The 18,341-nt window shown below is 46.6% G+C and overlaps 2 protein-coding genes across 4 annotated transcripts; one reads left to right on the forward strand and one right to left on the reverse strand.

Annotated features, from left to right (window-relative positions):
* The first annotated feature begins 439 nt into the window (after nt 1-439).
* Nucleotides 440-17,841, forward strand: LOC117186534 (protein TIS11-like). Of its 3 annotated transcripts, XM_033387458.1 has the most exons (3): nt 443-596; nt 1,090-1,433; nt 1,534-2,151. In XM_033387458.1, exons 2-3 carry the CDS (start codon nt 1,183-1,185, stop codon nt 1,814-1,816), a joined length of 534 nt encoding a protein of 177 aa, XP_033243349.1. In that variant the 5' UTR covers nt 443-596; nt 1,090-1,182; the 3' UTR covers nt 1,817-2,151. The 3 variants fall into 3 exon arrangements, with proteins under 3 accessions (XP_033243351.1, XP_033243349.1, XP_033243350.1); XM_033387460.1 differs by lacking the exons at nt 1,090-1,433; nt 1,534-2,151 and adding an exon at nt 17,467-17,841 and having other exon boundaries at nt 440-596; XM_033387459.1 differs by lacking the exons at nt 443-596; nt 1,090-1,433; nt 1,534-2,151 and adding exons at nt 16,616-16,971; nt 17,467-17,841.
* LOC117186514 (putative uncharacterized protein DDB_G0294196) lies at nt 8,699-10,403 on the reverse strand. Its single transcript, XM_033387401.1, has 2 exons — nt 10,224-10,403; nt 8,699-10,136 (listed from the first exon to the last, which is right to left on the reverse strand). Exon 2 carries the CDS (start codon nt 9,888-9,890, stop codon nt 8,805-8,807), a length of 1,086 nt encoding a protein of 361 aa, XP_033243292.1. The 5' UTR covers nt 9,891-10,136; nt 10,224-10,403; the 3' UTR covers nt 8,699-8,804.
* Nucleotides 17,842-18,341: the final 500 nt, after the last annotated feature.

An 18,341-nucleotide genomic window follows, 5' to 3' on the forward strand; every position in this document is an offset into this window, starting at 1 on the left:
ATGGCCAATAGGAACAAATCAATTTGCAGTGGCTACGCAGCGCCCGACGTCACGCTCAGACTGATTTTCTGTCTCTCTCGCACGCACTCTTTGTCGTGTCGTTTAATATTAGCGGCGTCTGCCGGAGGAGAGCCATACTGACTTAGTATCGAGTATAACCGTAGAGTTGCGGTGTCCGCAGCAACTCACAACGTTCCCCCTCGTCTTAGTAGTTTCATTGTTTGCCGACCAGAATATGACTAGTGTTTCAGAGTGAAGTCTGACCAGGCGTTGTAGACAATTGGATGCGTGTAGATGTATAACAGCACCCACATTAGGAACATGCAGAACATTAGGATCGGGTCTGCACTGGAAAACCCCAGTCTAAAATATTCGATTTGATGTCGGAATCAAAGGGTCCTGCTAACGCACAAATTCACATACTATATTGTATCTATATTTATCTATCACAGTGACCTGTGACATTCAGTGATCACAACTCTAAAATATGTAGATATTCCACATTCAAATTCGATTCCGATAACAAAAATAAAGTCAAGTCCAACAGAAAATAGTTCAGGATAAAGGATAAGCAAAACGGAACAACAAAGGAACAAGTAGGTACCCCCCACCCTCCCATTGGTGGCCAATGGTGGCCCCCCACAGCCCTTTGTCCAGCAGCGGTATGGGAGTGTATTCGTGTGTTCCTGTGTCCGTGTGTCGTTGGTTAATGTGTGGAAAATTATAAGCATTGGTGACTCTTGCAATATCCCCACGCTGCAAGTGGTGCGCTGTCGCTGCCTCTGCCTCAGTCGCTGCTTACCGAAATAGCGCTGTTGCTGCAGTCGCTGCCGCTAGACCAATGTGTCTCTGTGTGTGTGTGTGTGTGAGGTCTTTTTTTGCTTATAGGTCAAGTTAAAAGTAAAAGTATCCAACATTATTTGAGCCGTGTCTTTGCTACTCGTCGCCCTCTTTCGCCCTTGTTCGTTCGCCCTCTCTCTCCTTATCATCCGATCCCTTTTGAGTCTTTTGAGTTTTTGCGAAACATTCGCGTTACGTATCCCCAAGCAGCAATGGAAATTGATTTCAACGTATCTCTCCCATTCGCAGGTGGCCAGCGATCATCACCAGCCTCAGCAGCAGCAACAGCAGCACCAGCACCATCAGCAGCAGACAGCGGATCAACTCGTCCTGGATATCAGCATGGAGCAGTCACAGTCGCAGCAGCACCGCCTCTATGGCGCCCTCACACGCACCATCTCACAGCCGGCTCAACAGCGCCACCCTCTGCACCAGCAGCAGATCCAACAACAGCAGCAGCAGCAACAGCAGCAGCAGCAGGGTGTTGCCTCCTTGGTGACCATCATTGAGAATCTGGGGAACATGAATCTGCACCGTAAGCTCCAGCGCACACAGTTGGAGCCGCTGCTCCAACAGCCCATGAACATATCTCGGTGAGTGCCCCCCCCTCCACCAAGATCTGTCAGATCTTTCATTATGCGCCAGACGTGCCTTACATGTGACTTACTCTTTCCCTTCGTTTGTGTGTTGCAGCTACAAGACGGAGCTGTGCCGCCCGTTCGAGGAGGCCGGCGAGTGCAAGTACGGAGAGAAGTGCCAGTTCGCGCACGGCTTCCACGAGCTGCGCAACCTGCAGCGCCATCCCAAGTACAAGACAGAGTACTGCCGCACCTTCCACAGCGTCGGCTTCTGCCCCTACGGGCCGCGCTGCCACTTTGTGCACAACGCGGACGAGGCCCGCGCTCAGCAGCAGGCCGCAGCCCAGGCGGAAGCGGATTGGGAGGACAGGCCAAGCAGATGCTGCAGAAGACCATGAGCACGCCGATGCAGCAGGAGGAGATGCCGCGCTTGCCCGTCTTCAACCGCCTGAGCTCTGCCGTGGAGGACTACCAGCAGAAGCTTCAGTCCAGCCTACTGCCCTAAGCAGCTCCAGCATCAGCATCAACACGAACATCAACACAGTCAAGCCACACCTCACCTTCGCCTTCGCCTTCGCCCTCGCCCTCGCCCATTCACCCAGCATCCCCCAATCCTTTGTACAACAAACAAGCACAGAAACACAAAACAAAATCGTACGACCGTCAATATGTGGCCTTATCAAATGGAACCCTTTACTCTACGCCTTACGCCCCACATCGTCTTCCCTTTAAAGTAATAATGAATACTATGGTAATCGGAAGCGAGAAAGAGAGAGAACTCTGGAATGAGAGAGAACTCTGGAATGACCCACATAATCAATATCAGAGAGGAACATGAAAGAGTTTTTGAATGCCAGTTGAATTATTCATTATTTATACAATATACTTATTATATACTACAATGCCTTGTTCGTTATTTATGTAATCATACAATCTATATACCAAGATAGTTCATAGATTTCTTCCGCACAAAAGACAGCAACGAGAAAAGACAACAACCGATCAGGATCGAACACAACTGTACATGAATTTTCTTACATGCTGAAACATGCCTATTTATGCTTCCATTGCAACACAACTGTGTATTTATACCCGATACTCAAAATGAGTATTGGGGTATATTAGATTTGTGGTAAAAGTGGATGTGTGTAACGTCCAGAAGGAATCGTTTCCGACCCCATAAAGTATATATATTCTTGATCAGCATCAATAGCCGAGTCGATTGAGCCCTGTCTGTCTGTCCGTCTGTCCGTCCGTCCGTCCGTCCGTCCGTCCGTCCGTCCGTCCGTCCGTCCGTCCGTCCCCTTCAGCGCCTAGTGCTCAAAGACTATAAGAGCTAGAGCAACGATGTTTTGGATCCAGACTTCTGTGATATGTCACTGCTACAAAAATATTTCAAAACTTCGCCCCGCCCACTTCCGCCCCCACAAAGAACGAAAATCTGTGGCATCCACATTTTTAAAGATACGATAAAACCAAAAACGCAGAATCGGTGAGGATGACCATATCTTCTACAGTGCAAAATCTGAACCAGATCGTATAATGATTATAGCCAGAATCAAGAAAACAATTTCATTCTTTCTCGCTCTGTCTCTCTCTAACACACAGGTTTCATGGTCGGTTTTGTCAATTGCAAAATATGAGTTCAAGGATCTCAGAACCTATAAGAGCCAGAGCAACCAAATTTGGTATCCACACTCCTGTGATATCGGACCTTGACCGTTTCGTGTCCAAATTTCGCCCCACCCCCTTCCGACCCCACAAAGAACGAAAATCTGTTGCTTCCACAATATTGCACATTCGAGAAAACTAAAAACGCAGAATCATAGATAATGACCATATCTATCAGATTGCTGAATCTGAATCTGGATCAGATCAGATCATTTTTATAGCCAATAGGAACAAATCAATTTGCAGTGGCTACGCAGCGCCCGACGTCACGCTCAGACTGATTTTCTGTCTCTCTCGCACGCACTCTTTGTCGTGTCGTTTAATATTAGCGGCGTCTGCCGGAGGAGAGCCATACTGACTTAGTATCGGGTATAACCGTAGAGTTGCGGTGTCCGCAGCAACTCACAACGTTCCCCCTCGTTTTTTATGTTATTTCCAAACCATTCGGTTCCCGCCACAAGGCATTTGCACCTGAACGATCAGAGAGGATCTTGAGGTATCAAAACGCCACAATTGACCTACTGGGAAAGTAGCATAGCATAGCATCAGAGCCAAGGTCCAAGTAGCAGCAGGTTGAAGAAGCTTCAGTTGCGTCATGGCAGCCATTTTCATAGTTTCATAGTTTCATAGCACCCAAAGAGCATAGTTGCATAGCCAGCACCTTAAATAGTTTCGTAGCAGGCAAATTTCATGGTTTCGTAGCAGCCACTTCAAGAGTGGATTTATTTATAAATTATGGCATACTTTCAGGCGGTTTTGCAAATACAAATTATGGTTCCAATCGGTTGGCACAACTATCCCTATCACGAAAGATATAGCCAAGGAAAAACAAAAAGTTGAAGCAGACTTAAAATTGGTACAAAACGAGAAAAATTAAAAAAAAAGTCAAACGGCCAACCTAGCTTACAAAAGCACAATTTTCGACATACGAAAAAATCTATTTTTTTTTATCTATTCGAATTATAATGCATCATGAACCTTATCAATACTTTTTCTATATTTTTAACATCGATATTAATAGAAAAAAGTACATTAAAGTTTTTGCTGGCGCATCAACGAATTTTGGTGACAATTTGCAGCCGATGCAAAAAAATGTATAATTTATACAAAAAAAATGAAACTGTTGAAATTAATTGCTTTTGCAGAGTTACATAAATGAAAAATGTGTTTTTTTTAAAGGTTTTTCTCCGACATAATAATTTTGAAGATAACCTTAAATATTTGTTATGTTTACGGTTTTAGCATTCTTCCGTGGAGCTTACCAAAAAATTCTGGACCTGTCTAGTTGGTAACTTGGTTCGTCTTGATTATAAAACAGTAAATATCATTGTTCTTTGATTGCGTCTATTTTTTTTTAGAAGTTTCATTGTTTGCCGACCAGAATATGACTAGTGTTTCAGAGTGAAGTCTGACCAGGCGTTGTAGACAATTGGATGCGTGTAGATGTATAACAGCACCCACATTAGGAACTCTCAGATTTCGATTGGGCAACTCTTATATCTCTCTATTATATTCGATATTTTACTCATATAGGCGTGAGCGAGCGAAGCGAGTGTGCAGGGGGCTTGCCCTCTAGTTATACATACATATATATCAGTTTTTGCAGCCGCATTGAAATTTGAGGTAAATTTGAGATGAATATTTCCATATGGAGGACTTGTAGATAGCCACTTTTCTGAGCAGCTTGTTTTAGCTTGTTTTTGGGTGCAACCACGACCGGGTGCTGAACCATGATTGGTGTGGGCCTTGGAGTTCAGTGTCCTGTCCAGTACGACACGTAAATATCTGTGGGAGCTCTTGCAATCTTGTTGTAGTCTGTTGTTCAAGGCATAGCTTCGCCATTTCTAGTCTGATCTAGAGGTGCAATGGCTTTCGATGATCGGAAAAATATGACTTATGGAGTCCCTGGAGATCCTATCAAGGATCAAGGATTTGCAGTTCAACAATAAATCCAGCTAATCCAGAGCGAAACAGAATCAGAAAAATGTTATACACTGCTTTTGTTTTATTTGTTTGTATTTCTTTTTATTATACCCGATACTCAAAATGAGTATTGGGGTATATTAGATTTGTGGTAAAAGTGGATGTGTGTAACGTCCAGAAGGAATCGTTTCCGACCCCATAAAGTATATATATTCTTGATCAGCATCAATAGCCGAGTCGATTGAGCCCTGTCTGTCTGTCCGTCTGTCCGTCCGTCCGTCCGTCCGTCCGTCCGTCCGTACCCTTCAGCGCCTAGTGCTCAAAGACTATAAGAGCTAGAGCAACGATGTTTTGGATCCAGACTTCTGTGATATGTCACTGCTACAAAAATATTTCAAAACTTCGCCCCGCCCACTTCCGCCCCCACAAAAGACGAAAATCTGTGGCATCCACATTTTTAAAGATACGATAAAACCAAAAACGCAGAATCGGTGAGGATGACCAAACAATTTCATTCTTTCTCGCTCTGTCTCTCTCTAACACACAGGTTTCATGGTCGGTTTTGTCAATTGCAAAATATGAGTTCAAGGATCTCAGAACCTATAAGAGCCAGAGAAACCAAATTTGGTATCCACACTCCTGTGATATCGGACCTTGACCGTTTCGTGTCCAAATTTCGCCACACCCCCTTCCGCCCCCGCAAAGGACGAAAATCTGGGGCATCCACAAATCTCAGAGACTATTAAGGCTAGAGTAACCAAATTTGGTATCCGCACTTTTGTTAGATCTCACTATAAAACGTATGTCTCAGAATTTCGCCCCACCCCCTTCCGCCCCCACAAAAGACGAAAATCTGTTGCAATATTGCCACAATATTGCACATTCGAGAAAACTAAAAACGCAGAATCATAGATAATGACCATATCTATCAGATTGCTGAATCTGGATCAGATCAGATCATTTTTATAGCCAATAGGAACAAATCAATTTGCACTGGCTTCGCAGCGCCCGACGTCACGCTCAGACTGATTTTCTGTCTCTCTCGCACGCACTCTTTGTCGTGTGGTTCAATATTAGCGGCGTCTGCCGCAGGAGAGCCATACTGACTTAGTATCGGGTATAACTGTAGAGTTGCGGTGTCCGCAGCAACTCACAACGTTCCACCTCGTTTTGTTTTAGTTTCATTATGTATTAAAAATATTGAATTATTTTGTTTTGTGGTTTTTCAATTGGTTTCATTCTTGTTTTATGCGTTTGCATGTAAAAAAAAATAAGTTAAAAAAAAACGAATTAAACAGTAAAATAGCTAAACACTAAACTGTTTCGTAAGACATAGGGTTTATATAAAAAAATATGCATATGTATATCCCATATATGTTCACGTATACATACATACACACGTACATCCATCAATATATATTGTATATATATGTATGTATAATGCTCTGGCCATCAACTGGCCCCTGCTCTCGTCTTGCATATGTAACTCTAGGTATGGTATTACATGTGCATCGTATGTATCATTTGTATGGGGGTTTCTTTTCTTTTCTTTTCTTTTGTTTTCTTTTTTTCGTTTCTTTATTTGACTTACATGCGACATTTCATTAGCTTAGCAGTAAACGTAGTACATAATCATAATCCAATAATAGCGCTCGCTTACAGTGGATGCAACACACAAAAATCCATCGTAAATTAATTTTGCGTATATAAAATTGAAAAAAAATATAATATATATATATAAACGAATAATAATCGTAATCGTAATCGTAATTGTAATCGTAATCGTAATCGTAAAGTGGTACGTATAGATAAGATCGATTGAAACAATGCTCTCGCTAAACTAAAGCGCAGTTCTTTCTTTTCTTCTTTCTTTTATGAAATTTACAAAAAGTCGTTTAAATAATGTGTGTGTGTGTGTGTGTGTGTTGGGAGAGGGCGGGGCGGGGCGGGAGAGGTTATGCTACAGTTTAAAATAATAAATTTACCTCCTTCTCTAATTTCGTTTTCCTTTTATGTTTAGATCTTTTTTCTATTTTCTAAGAACAGCCCAACAGTGTGTGTTTCTCTATATATTTCCTCTTGATTTACTCTTATCTATACGTTTACGGTGTGTGTATGTATTTGTATATGTATATGTATATTGTGTGTGTGGCTTCTTGTTATACATACATTTATGTGCTTTATATATATATATATATATATATATATATATTTAGTTATTTTGTCACTACCATTCACAATGTTCTATCGACTGAGGGCGTGGGGGGGGCTTTCGGTTGGGGAGGGGAAGGAAGGGAAACACTTGTTGCACGACAGCAAATAGACACCAAACGCAAAATACACTTACACACCCACACACACACATAAGGGAACAGTAAAAAGGACATTGATGGAACCCAAAGGCTCTCTCACATTGGAGGGGTGGGGGAACTAAAAGGGGGAGATCCAAATATCTAAAGAGCGGGTGCATGTGTGTGTGTGCGCCATCTAAGAGAGAGAGAGAGAGAGAGAGATAGAGTGAAGTGGAGTGGAGTGAAGTCCAGAGTGGGGCCCAAGAGTTGCAGGAGCAGCAGCAGCAGCAGGTCTGCTTCTGTCTCTCAAGGGGGAATAGGGGGGGGTGGGGTAGTGGGGTGGTGTGGGAGGCATGTATGTACATATGTACCAGTCCAATAAAAAACAATTTCATTTGTAATTGCGTCTAATCTAAGCTTCAAATTTAAATAAATGTCAAATAGATTTCCGATTTCCGAATTCCGATTTCCAATAGCCGATTGCCGATTTCCAGCTTAAATCCTTTTCCATTTCCGCTCTCCTCCTTTTGTGCTAATCCTAACTACACTAACAATGGGTGCGTGCATGTGTGTGTGTGGGAGGGAGGAGGAGTGCCAAGATTTTGGGCATCAGTTAACTTTCTCCCTCTATCTCTCCAGCTCACCCACTCACTCTCCCTCGCCCTCGCTGTGTTTACTTTTGCCGTTGCACTCTTAAAGCCTATCGCCCATGGCCTATGCCAACGCGTTTCTCTCTTCTGTGTTTTACTTTTTACATTTTCTCTCTCTCTTCGTTCCTAGATATATCTGTATCTGTATCTGTATCTGTATATATATACGTATAGTTGTTGGTGCATCGTTTCGCTCTTTATATACGATCCTGATCCTGCTGGTGTCAGTAGTAGCCCGGATTACCGCCGGCAGCACTGCCACCGCCGCTGGCCGCGTAATGCTCGCTCGCATAGTACAGTGCCCGCTGCTGTGCCGCCCGCTGCTGCGCCACTTCCTGGGCCGCCAGATGCGCTTGCTGGGCCGCTGCTTGCTGGTGCGCGCGCTGCGCCGCCTGCTGATGCGCCGCCTCCTGCGCCGCCTGCGCCGCCTCCTGCGCAGCCTGCGCCGCCTGCTGCTGATGCGCCTGCTGTTGCTGGTGATGATGATGCTGCTGCTGCGACTGCAGGGGCGGAGGCAACGCCGTCGGCTGGTAGGGGTGCCGGGGCGAGGGCTGATGATGCGTCGTTAGCGACAGCGGTAGCGGAAGCTGCTGGGCATGTGGATGCGTATGCTGGTGTGTAAGCGGAAGCGGGAGCGGTAGCGTGTGCGGATGAGCGTGCGCTGGCTGCACGGACGGATGGTGCCGTCGATAGCCGTAGCCGTAGACCAGGCTCAGCGGGCTGAGGGGGTTGTTGACTGCTGCTACCGCTGCTGCTGCCGCTGCTGCTGCTGATGCTGAAGCTGCTGCTGGAGGCGCCGTCGCTGCTGCCGTCAGATGTCGTAGACCCGACGACGACGCCTGCAGTCACAACTAATCTTCGTCGCTCAGTGCCTCGTACTTGGACGACAGCAGAGGCTTTGGCTCGCTGGCCGCTGCTGCTGCTGCCGCCGCGGCAGGGTGGTGGCTATTGGAGCCGGCGCCGCCCGAGCGTCGACCGCTGCCGTCGACCACCTCGTACTGGTTGGGCGTCTTCCGGGACACGCTGATCTCGTGCGACGGCGGCGGCTGCTGGGGATCCTTGCTGCGGTGCTGCTGTTGCTGCTGTTGTTGTTGCTGGTGCTCAAAGGCGGCTACCATGTGGGCGGCGAGCGCTGCTACGACTGCGTTCGACTGGGCCACTAGGTCGCCGGGATCGTCATCCGATCGCACTTCCACGATGCGGTTCTTGGAATAGCCGATGTCGTCACGCATCACCTCCGCGATGCGGTTCTTCACGTATTTGTATATGGTGGTCACGGATCCGTCCGCACCGCCTCCGCCCGGCACACGCTGGTCGGGGGGCGGAGGAACGCCCACGCGACCCACAACCGAGCCGGGGCCGGGCAGGTAGTAGTGGCCGGGGTCTCCGCCGGCCACCACAGCCTGGTGGAGCATAAGCTCTTGGGCGTACTTGCGGGGGCTGACCGGCTGGGGCATGCGGATGATGTTGCGTCCGTCCTCGGGCGTGTTTGCCCTGACGCCGGGCGGACCTCCGGAGGATCCTGGTCCCCCACTGGGTCCGCCGCCAGGACCACCGCTGCCGGGCATGCCCTGCTGCTGCTGGTGGTGCTGCTGCTGTTGCTGGTGCTGCTGGTGGTGGTGTTGCTGCTGCTGCTGTTGCTGCTGCTGCTGCTGCTGTTGCTGCTGCTGCGCCTGGTGCTTGGCCTCCTCGGCCTTGTGCTGCATGCGTCGGTTCTGCTTCCAGCGGTCTGGCGGAAGCATCGTCTGCGGCGGCCCCTCCATGTAGGTCATGAATGGGGGCGTGGGCCGCATGTGTGGATTGGAGACGTAGTCGTTGGTGATGATCGAGTCGGTGAGCTCTCCGAAGGTGATGCTCTTGGTGTGGATCTGCTGGGGACTGGGTGCTGGTCCGGGACCCTGCGCCTGGGATGTGGGCGTATGCGGCTGGCCGCGCATCGATCCGTGAACGGATCGCGACTGGCTCGACTGCTGCTGCGGCGGAGGACCCTGTTGCTGCTGTTGCTGTTGCTGTTGCTGCTGCTGCTGTTGCTGTTGCTGCTGCTGCTGGATGGCAGCCGTCGCCCCGGCGGTTGCGGCGGAGAGGCGCTCCTGGTCCAGATCAATGTTGATGACGTTCGGGCACTGGGAGTTGGCCTTGCCATTGTTCTCCGCCGCCAGCTCCAGCGGCTGTCGATGGTATTGCTGGAGGGCGAAAAGGGCGTGGGAGGGAGAATTTGTGTTAGCTCGGGATGCCTCCACGTTGGGTGGTTTCAGCTCTAGATGACTTACGAATGGGGCTCGCGTGTACTCGCGCCCGGTGGCTCCGGTGGCGTCGTTGGTGCGTCTTATCTGGTGCTTGATGATGGCATCGATCAGGTTCTGGGCGCTCAGCTGGCCAGGGACATCCTCAGTGGGCTGGCTGGCATGTGGGGGCCGATAGTATCTAAGGATAATCAAGTGGCGATTATTTTAAAAGTCTAAAAGGTTTCAAATGGTGGAAATTTAATTTGTGCTTCCTGTGGGAGCAGGACACAAAGATAGACAGAAACGGAGAGAGATAGATACAGAGAAGGAGAGACATATATATAAAAGGATAGAGAAAAAGGGAGAGGGGATAGGGGATAGCAAACACTTGTCCCGTGGATCAGCTGTTTTCGCGACGCGTAAAACTTTTTCTCAGGCAAAAGGCAACGCGAGAGAGAGAGAGAGATCAAAAGAGAACTCTTGAGAGTTTTCAATTTCAGGCCACTCGAAAATGCTGTACTTCAAAACTTTCGCAGGGAATGGAATGGGTTTCAGTTCGGTTCGTTTAATTTCGTTTCGTTTCGGATAAATCAAGGTTAGAATCGTAAATTTGTTGAATATTCCCGCCTATTCCCTTGAGAACAGTTAAAGTATTAAAGGAAGATGTCTCTCATTGAATCGCTTGCCACCCTCTTAAAGAGGGCTGTTCTCTGGCAAAGCGAAACCATTAGAGCACAGATCTATCGCCCATAAGGAGATCCAACGAGAAGAAAGAACGAGTAGAAAGAAACACTCATATCAGGCCGAAAAGCCTTCTTCTAGATAATTCATATTAAAAGCTTCAAGGATTCCCTTTAAAACGGTTCCAAACCAAAAGTTATCCATCCCAAAATTATGGAGATTTCTGGGGGGAAAACTTCCCCGCAACAAACAAGTTCCGTCTCCAAATAATTAGCGTAAAAATTAATTACACGCAAACAGCTAAAAATCGTGACAAAAATAGAAAAACCTTGGTGACATAATAATTTTTGTTATTTGCATATTCGGTCGAACCTGTCACGGAGGACGAAATCGTCGCCCTGGCCCAAAGCTTAAAGGCCAAGAAGGCTCCAGGCCCTGATGGAATCCCCAACCGTGCGGTAAAACTGGCGATGGCATACAACCCGCACGTGTTTGCTAAGGCATTCACGCAGTGCCTGCGGGAAGGTCTATTTCCGCCGCAGTGGAAGTTGCAACACCTGGTGCTATTGCCAAAGCCAGGAAAGCCGCCGGACGATCCCTCCTCGTTTCGACCGATTTGCTTAATCGACTCGCTGGGGAAGACTCTGGAACAGATAATCCGTAGAAGACTGGACAACGCCGTCGAGGATGCTGGGGGACTTTCACCAAACCAATACGGCTTCAGGAGTGGGAGGTCAACGGTGGACGCCATAGGCAGGGTAGTCGACATAGCCTCCAAGGCAGTGGAGGGAACTCGATGGAAGGACGGCAAGAAGGAATACTGCCTGATTGTCACCCTAGACATCAGGAACAACTTCAATACGGTGAAGTGGGAGTGCATCCTGGACTCACTTAACCGGCGCGGTGTACCCCAATACCTTCAGGCAATCGTAAGGAGCTACTTCGAGGGGAGACTGCTGGAGTATAATACGGCGGCCGGCGCGCAGACTCACGGCATAACGGCAGGCGTTCCCCAAGGATCAGTGATGGGTCCCCTCTTATGGAACATTGCCTACGATGGAGTCATGAAATTAGCACTTCCAGGCGGATGTCAGCTAACCTGCTACGCAGATGATGTCGCCCTGACGGTGGTAGCCAAGCACCTGGACGTCGTCGAAGCAAATTGCGACACCGCAATCCAGCTGATTGCAGACTGGCTCCGTTCTGCGGGACTAGAGCTTGCCGCTCATAAAACCGAGGCAGTATTGGTGAGCACCCGTTCGACTGTGGAGACCGCTCACATCAGGGTTGGCGACCAGAGACTATCGTCGAAACGAGCCATTCGGTATCTGGGCGTGATGATCGACACCAGGCTCAGTTTCCGTGAACACCTAAGCTACGTCCAGGAGAAAGCGGCAAACACGAGTCGGGCGCTGTTCCGAATACTGCTGAACACCCGTGGCTCGAAGCAGGAGAGGAGGATTCTGCTGACCAGCGTAGTCCGCTCAGCCATGACCTACGCAGCAGACGTATGGGCGGATGGCATTAAAGTTGCCAGCTACGCTAGGGGCGTAAAAGCCACTCATCGCCTCTGCGCGCTCCGGATCTGCTGCGGCTTTCGGACCATATCCGACGACGCTGCCCTATTACTGGCGGGTGTCCTACCTATCGACCTTCTGGTGCTTGAGGAGAGGGCCGTGGCCGAAGCCATCCGGGCCGTCGCGGCAAGGAGAGACGCGCGCAAGCAGGCCCGTGAAGGAAGCCTCAGAGCATGGCAAAGCCGCTGGGACGGCTCTGATAACGGACGGTGGACACACCGCCTGATTCCGGATGTCCGATATTGGATCGGCAGGCGACACGGTGCGGTCAATTTCCATTCCACACAGCTTCTGAGCGGACACGGCTGCTTCAGCCATTACCTTTGGAGGTTCGGCCACGAGGACTCGCCGAACTGCTCGTGGTGTGTCGACGCCACTGAAGACGCTGAGCACATCATTTTTCAATGTAGGCGCTTCTCACTTATTAGGGAGGAGTTGTGGCGAGCCGCCGGCGGGCAGCTCACGCCGAACAACTTGATCGAGGCGATTGTGGAAGACCCCATGGTATGGTCGGCCTGGAGCAACTTTGCAGCCGGCGCCATGAAGGAGCTGCGTAGGTGCGAGCGCCGAAGGAAGGAGAGTGGCTAGGAGGAACCATGGTCCCTGCGAAGCATTGCTTTGCGGCCGTCCCGCAGAGACCCGGAACTTCCTGCCGGTCTCTCCAACTCAATACAGCTCCCTGTCTAGCTATAGTTAAGTCCCAGGCTTATAAAATTTAATAAAATTAAGAGTTAATACAGAATTAAAAAAAAAAAAAAAAAAAAACACCACACTGACACTCACACACAAGCACACACATACACATACAAACGTATATATTTTGACCATTGATAATTTTATGTTTTTTTTATATGGTATATTCAGAATGAATCATTTTGTTTATTATATATTTTTATTTAAATTAATTTATTTTATATATTTTTCTTGATTTCTTATTTTGGGTGCAGTTATATAATTATAATTGTTAGTGTTACGCGAGAAGAGAAGAGCAGCCCCTATATTATTTATATATATATATACAAAACCTTACGCTCCTGCGAGGGAAAGCCCCCTATGTACACACAGACACGACACCCTCTACATACATTTATGTACATATTTATGTACAATTCCACCTCAATGGATAGATAATTTTGGAATCCTTATTTTTACTTTTTGTCATTGTCCCATTTAAAACCAATCACAACAATCCAATATTTAACTATTTATATTAATTCGATTGATTTCACAGTGGCAGTGGTATTATATTTATGTACAATTTGAAACAATAGCAGCGGAATAATTCGAAAAAAATTCAAAACAGAGAGAGGAATAGAGAGAGATGGAGAGATAGAGAAAGAGAGAGCGCGCTCGTTGATCAATCAAATGTGGGGGGTATATAATTCTCAAAGTGCCTTATTATTAATATATTATATATGAATATGAAACAAATACAGAAAACACACAAATTATGTATAGTCTTGAGAAAGAGTGAAAAAACAAAACAACAAAAAAAGGCATTAACTATTTATTTGTATTTAATTACTATCTACCCAATCAATCCCCACTTGTTACGGCAGAGTGCAAAGGTCTACCACATAATGATACTATGTAAAAAAACCAATATAAATTACTGTTTTTTTTTTTTTTTTGCTGTATTTATACTTAAACTTAGACGTAACTGAAACCCTCAGCTTTTGGTTATTACTATACGATAATTCTTTTTATAAAAACATGCTCTTCCCTTTGTACAACAAACAAGCACAGAAACACAAAACAAAATCGTACGACCGTCAATATGTGGCCTTATCAAATGGAACCCTTTACTCTACGCCTTACGCCCCACATCGTCTTCCCTTTAAAGTAATAATGAATACTATGCTAATCGGAAGCGAGAAAGAGAGAGAACTCTGGAATGACCCACATAATCAATATCAGAGAGGAACATGAAAGAGTTTTTGAATGCCAGTTGAATTATTCATTATTTATACAATATACTTATTATATACTACAATGCCTTGTTCGTTATTTATGTAATCATACAATCTATATACCAAGATAGTTCATAGATTTCTTCCGCACAAAAGACAGCAACGAGAAAAGACAACAACCGATCAGGATCGAACACAACTGTACATGAATTTTGTTACATGCTGAAACATGCCTATTTATGCTTCCATTGCAACACAACTGTGTATTTTTATATAGTAAATTACATTTTTATGAAGTGAAAACCATTTAGTTTACGGCGAATTTTAGGTTATTTAGCAATTAAATGAAAGCGTTACAAAATAAATGAAACAAAAAAAACCAAAGTCGATTCCATTTACCCAACAGCAACGGGGCCGCTGCCTATGGCGGGGGTTATCGCCAATCTCTCTTCCAGGGCGTCTGTCGACGGGGTGACGGTGACGGCGACGGTACGCTATCGGTCCGGCGGAGACACCGTCCGGCACACCGATTGCAAAATCTGCAAACCTTTTTTTTTATGTTATTTTCAAACCATTCGGTTCCCGCCACAAGGCATTTGCACCTGAACGATCAGAGAGGATCTTGAGGTATCAAAACGCCACAATTGACCGACTGGGAAAGTAGCATAGCATAGCATCAGAGCCAAGGTCCAAGTAGCAGCAGGTTCAAGAAGCTTCAGTTGCGTCATTGCAGCCATTTTCATAGTTTCATAGGCGCCGGCTTCCAGAGTTTCATAGCACCCAAAGAGCATAGTTGCATAGCCAGCACCTTAAATAGTTTCGTAGCAGGCATATTTCATGGTTTCGTAGCAGTCACTTCAAGAGTGGATTTATTTATAAATTATGGCATACTTTCAGGCTGTTTTGCAAATACAAATTCTGGTTCCAATCGGTTGGCACAACTGTCCCTATCACGAAAGATATAGCCAAGGAAAAACAAAAAGTTGAAGCAGACTTAAAATTGGTACAAAACGAGAAAAACTAAAAAAAAAGTCAAACGGCCAACATAGCTTACAAAAGCACAATTTTCGACATACGAAAAAATCTATTTTTATACCCGATACTCAAAATGAGTATTGGGGTATATTAGATTTGTGGTAAAAGTGGATGTGTGTAACGTCCAGAAGGAATCGTTTTCGACCCCATAAAGTATATATATTCTTGATCAGCATCAATAGCCGAGTCGATTGAGCCCTGTCTGTCTGTCCGTCTGTCCGTCCGTCCGTCCGTCCGTCTGTCCGTCTGTCCGTCTGTCCGTCCCCTTCAGCGCCTAGTGCTCAAAGACTATAAGAGCTAGAGCAACGATGTTTTGGATCCAGACTTCTGTGATATGTCACTGCTACAAAAATATTTCAAAACTTCGCCCCGCCCACTTCCGCCCCCACAAAGGACGGAAGTGGAATTGTGGCATCCACAATTTTAAAGATATGAGAAAACCAAAAACGTAGAATTGTAGAGAATGACCATATCTTTAAGACTGCGGAATCTGAATTGGATCGTATTATTATTATAGCCAGCATCAAGAAAACAATTTCATTTTTTCTCGCCCTGTCTCTCTCTAACACACACGTAGCATAGGCGGCTTTGCTTAGAGTAAAACATTAGCGCCTAGATCTCAGAGACTACAAAAGCTAGAGCAACCAAATTTGGTATCCACACTCCTAATATATCGGACCGAGACGAGTTTGTTTCAAAATTTCGCCACACCCCCTTCCGCCCCCGCAAAGAACGAAAATCTGGGGATATTCAAAAATCTCAGAGACTATTAAGGCTGGAGTAACCAAATTTGGTATCCGCACTCCTGTTAGATGTTACAATAAAACGTGTATCTCAAAATTTCGCCCCACTTCCTTCCGCCCACACAAAGGACGAAAATCTGTTGCATCCACAATATTTCACATTCGAGAAAACTAAAAACGCAGAATCATAGATAATGACCATATCTATCAGATTGCTGAATCTGAATCTGGATCAGATCAGATCATTTTTATAGCCAATAGGAACAAATCAATTTGCAGTGGCTACGCAGCGCCCGACGTCACGCTCAGACTGATTTTCTGTCTCTCTCGCACGCACTCTTTGTCGTGTCGTTTAATATTAGCGGCGTCTGCCGGAGGAGAGCCATACTGACTTAGTATCGAGTATAACCGTAGAGTTGCGGTGTCCGCAGCAACTCACAACGTTCCCCCTCGTTTTAGTAGTTTCATTGTTTGCCGACCAGAATATGACTAGTGTTTCAGAGTGAAGTCTGACCAGGCGTTGTAGACAATTGGATGCGTGTAGATGTATAACAGCACCCACATTAGGAACATGCAGAACATTAGGATCGGGTCTGCACTGGAAAACACCAGTCTAAAATATTCGATTTGATGTCGGAATCAAAGGGTCCTGCTCCACGTACAAATTCACATACTATATTGTATCTATATTTATCTATCACAGTGACCTGTGACATTCAGTGATCACAACTCTAAAATATGTAGATATTCCACATTCAAATTCGATTCCGATAACAAAAATAAAGTCAAGTCCAACAGAAAATAGTTCAGGATAAAGGATAAGCAAAACGGAACAACAAAGGAGCAAGTAGGTACCCCCCACCCTCCCATTGGTGGCCAATGGTGGCCCCCCACAGCCCTTTGTCCAGCAGCGGTATGGGAGTGTATTCGTGTGTTCCTGTGTCCGTGTGTCGTTGGTTAATGTGTGGAAAATTATAAGCATTGGTGACTCTTGCAATATCCCCACGCTGCAAGTGGTGCGCTGTCGCTGCCTCTGCCTCAGTCGCTGCTTACCGAAATAGCGCTGTTGCTGCAGTCGCTGCCGCTAGACCAATGTGTCTCTGTGTGTGTGTGTGTGGGGGGGTTTTTTTTTTGCTTATAGGTCAAGTTAAAAGTAAAAGTATCCAACACCATTTGAGCCGTGTCTTTGCTACTCGTCGCCCTCTTTCGCCCTTGTTCGTTCGCCCTCTCTCTCTTTATCATCCGATCCCTTTTGAGTCTTTTGAGTTTTTGCGAAACATTCGCGTTACGTATCCCCAAGCAGCAATGGAAATTGATTTCAACGTATCTCTCCCATTCGCAGGTGGCCAGCGATCATCACCAGCCGCAGCAGCAACAGCAGCACCAGCACCATCAGCAGCAGACAGCGGATCAACTCGTCCTGGATATCAGCATGGAGCAGTCACAGTCGCAGCAGCACCGCCTCCATGGCGCCCTCACACGCACCATCTCACAGCCGGCTCAACAGCGCCACCCTCTGCACCAGCAGCAGATCCAACAACAGCAGCAACAGCAGCAACAGCAGCAGCAGCAACAGCAGCAGCAGGGTGTTGCCTCCTTGGTGACCATTATTGAGAATCTGGGGAGCATGAATCTGCACCGTAAGCTCGAGCGCACACAGTTGGAGCCGCTGCTCCAACAGCCCATGAACATATCTCGGTGATTTTCCAATTTTCCAGTCTTCAGGTCCCAAAGATGTGGTTGTTTTGACGCCAAGGCAAGTTTGGGGGGTCATGTAATCAGTTGATCTGGTCATGTCCCTGCCAATTGAACTGTGCCCGTATCCTTGTATGGATAGGTTTCCTGATGCTATAAGGCGTTGTGCTGCCTTTTCCGCAATCAGGCGAGCGTGAACGTCCAGGGGGTCGATTCCGAGTATGGTTTCGAGTGCTTTTGTTGGGGTTGACCTCAGCGCCCCTGTAATACAGAGTAGAGCCTGTCGCTGAGTCTTTTCCTTAAGCTTATGGTATGTCTTCTTTTCAATAGCCTGCCACCACACTAAGGCTCCATACAGCAGAGTTGGTCGCACCACCGAGATGTAGATCCAGTGCATTAGAGCAGGTGACAGGCCCCATGTGCTGCTGAGCATCTTCTTGGATGCATAAAGCGCAATGGTAGCCTTCTTCACCCTTTCCACTACATTGGGCCTCCATGCCAGCTTGCTGTCCAGTACTGTGC

This window comes from Drosophila miranda, chromosome XR (assembly GCF_003369915.1).
Source record: "Drosophila miranda strain MSH22 chromosome XR, D.miranda_PacBio2.1, whole genome shotgun sequence".
Classification (NCBI taxonomy): Eukaryota; Metazoa; Arthropoda; class Insecta; order Diptera; family Drosophilidae; genus Drosophila; species Drosophila miranda.

Coding starts and splice junctions, on each gene's coding strand:
- LOC117186514 (XM_033387401.1), bottom strand. CDS start 9,890: ATGCGCGGCCAGCCGCATACGCCCACATCCCAGGCGCAGGGTCCCGGA.
- LOC117186534 (XM_033387458.1), top strand. CDS start 1,183: ATGGAGCAGTCACAGTCGCAGCAGCACCGCCTCTATGGCGCCCTCACA. Junction 1,434..1,533: donor CAGCCCATGAACATATCTCG/GTGAGTGCCCCC, acceptor TGTGTGTTGCAG/CTACAAGACGGAGCTGTGCC.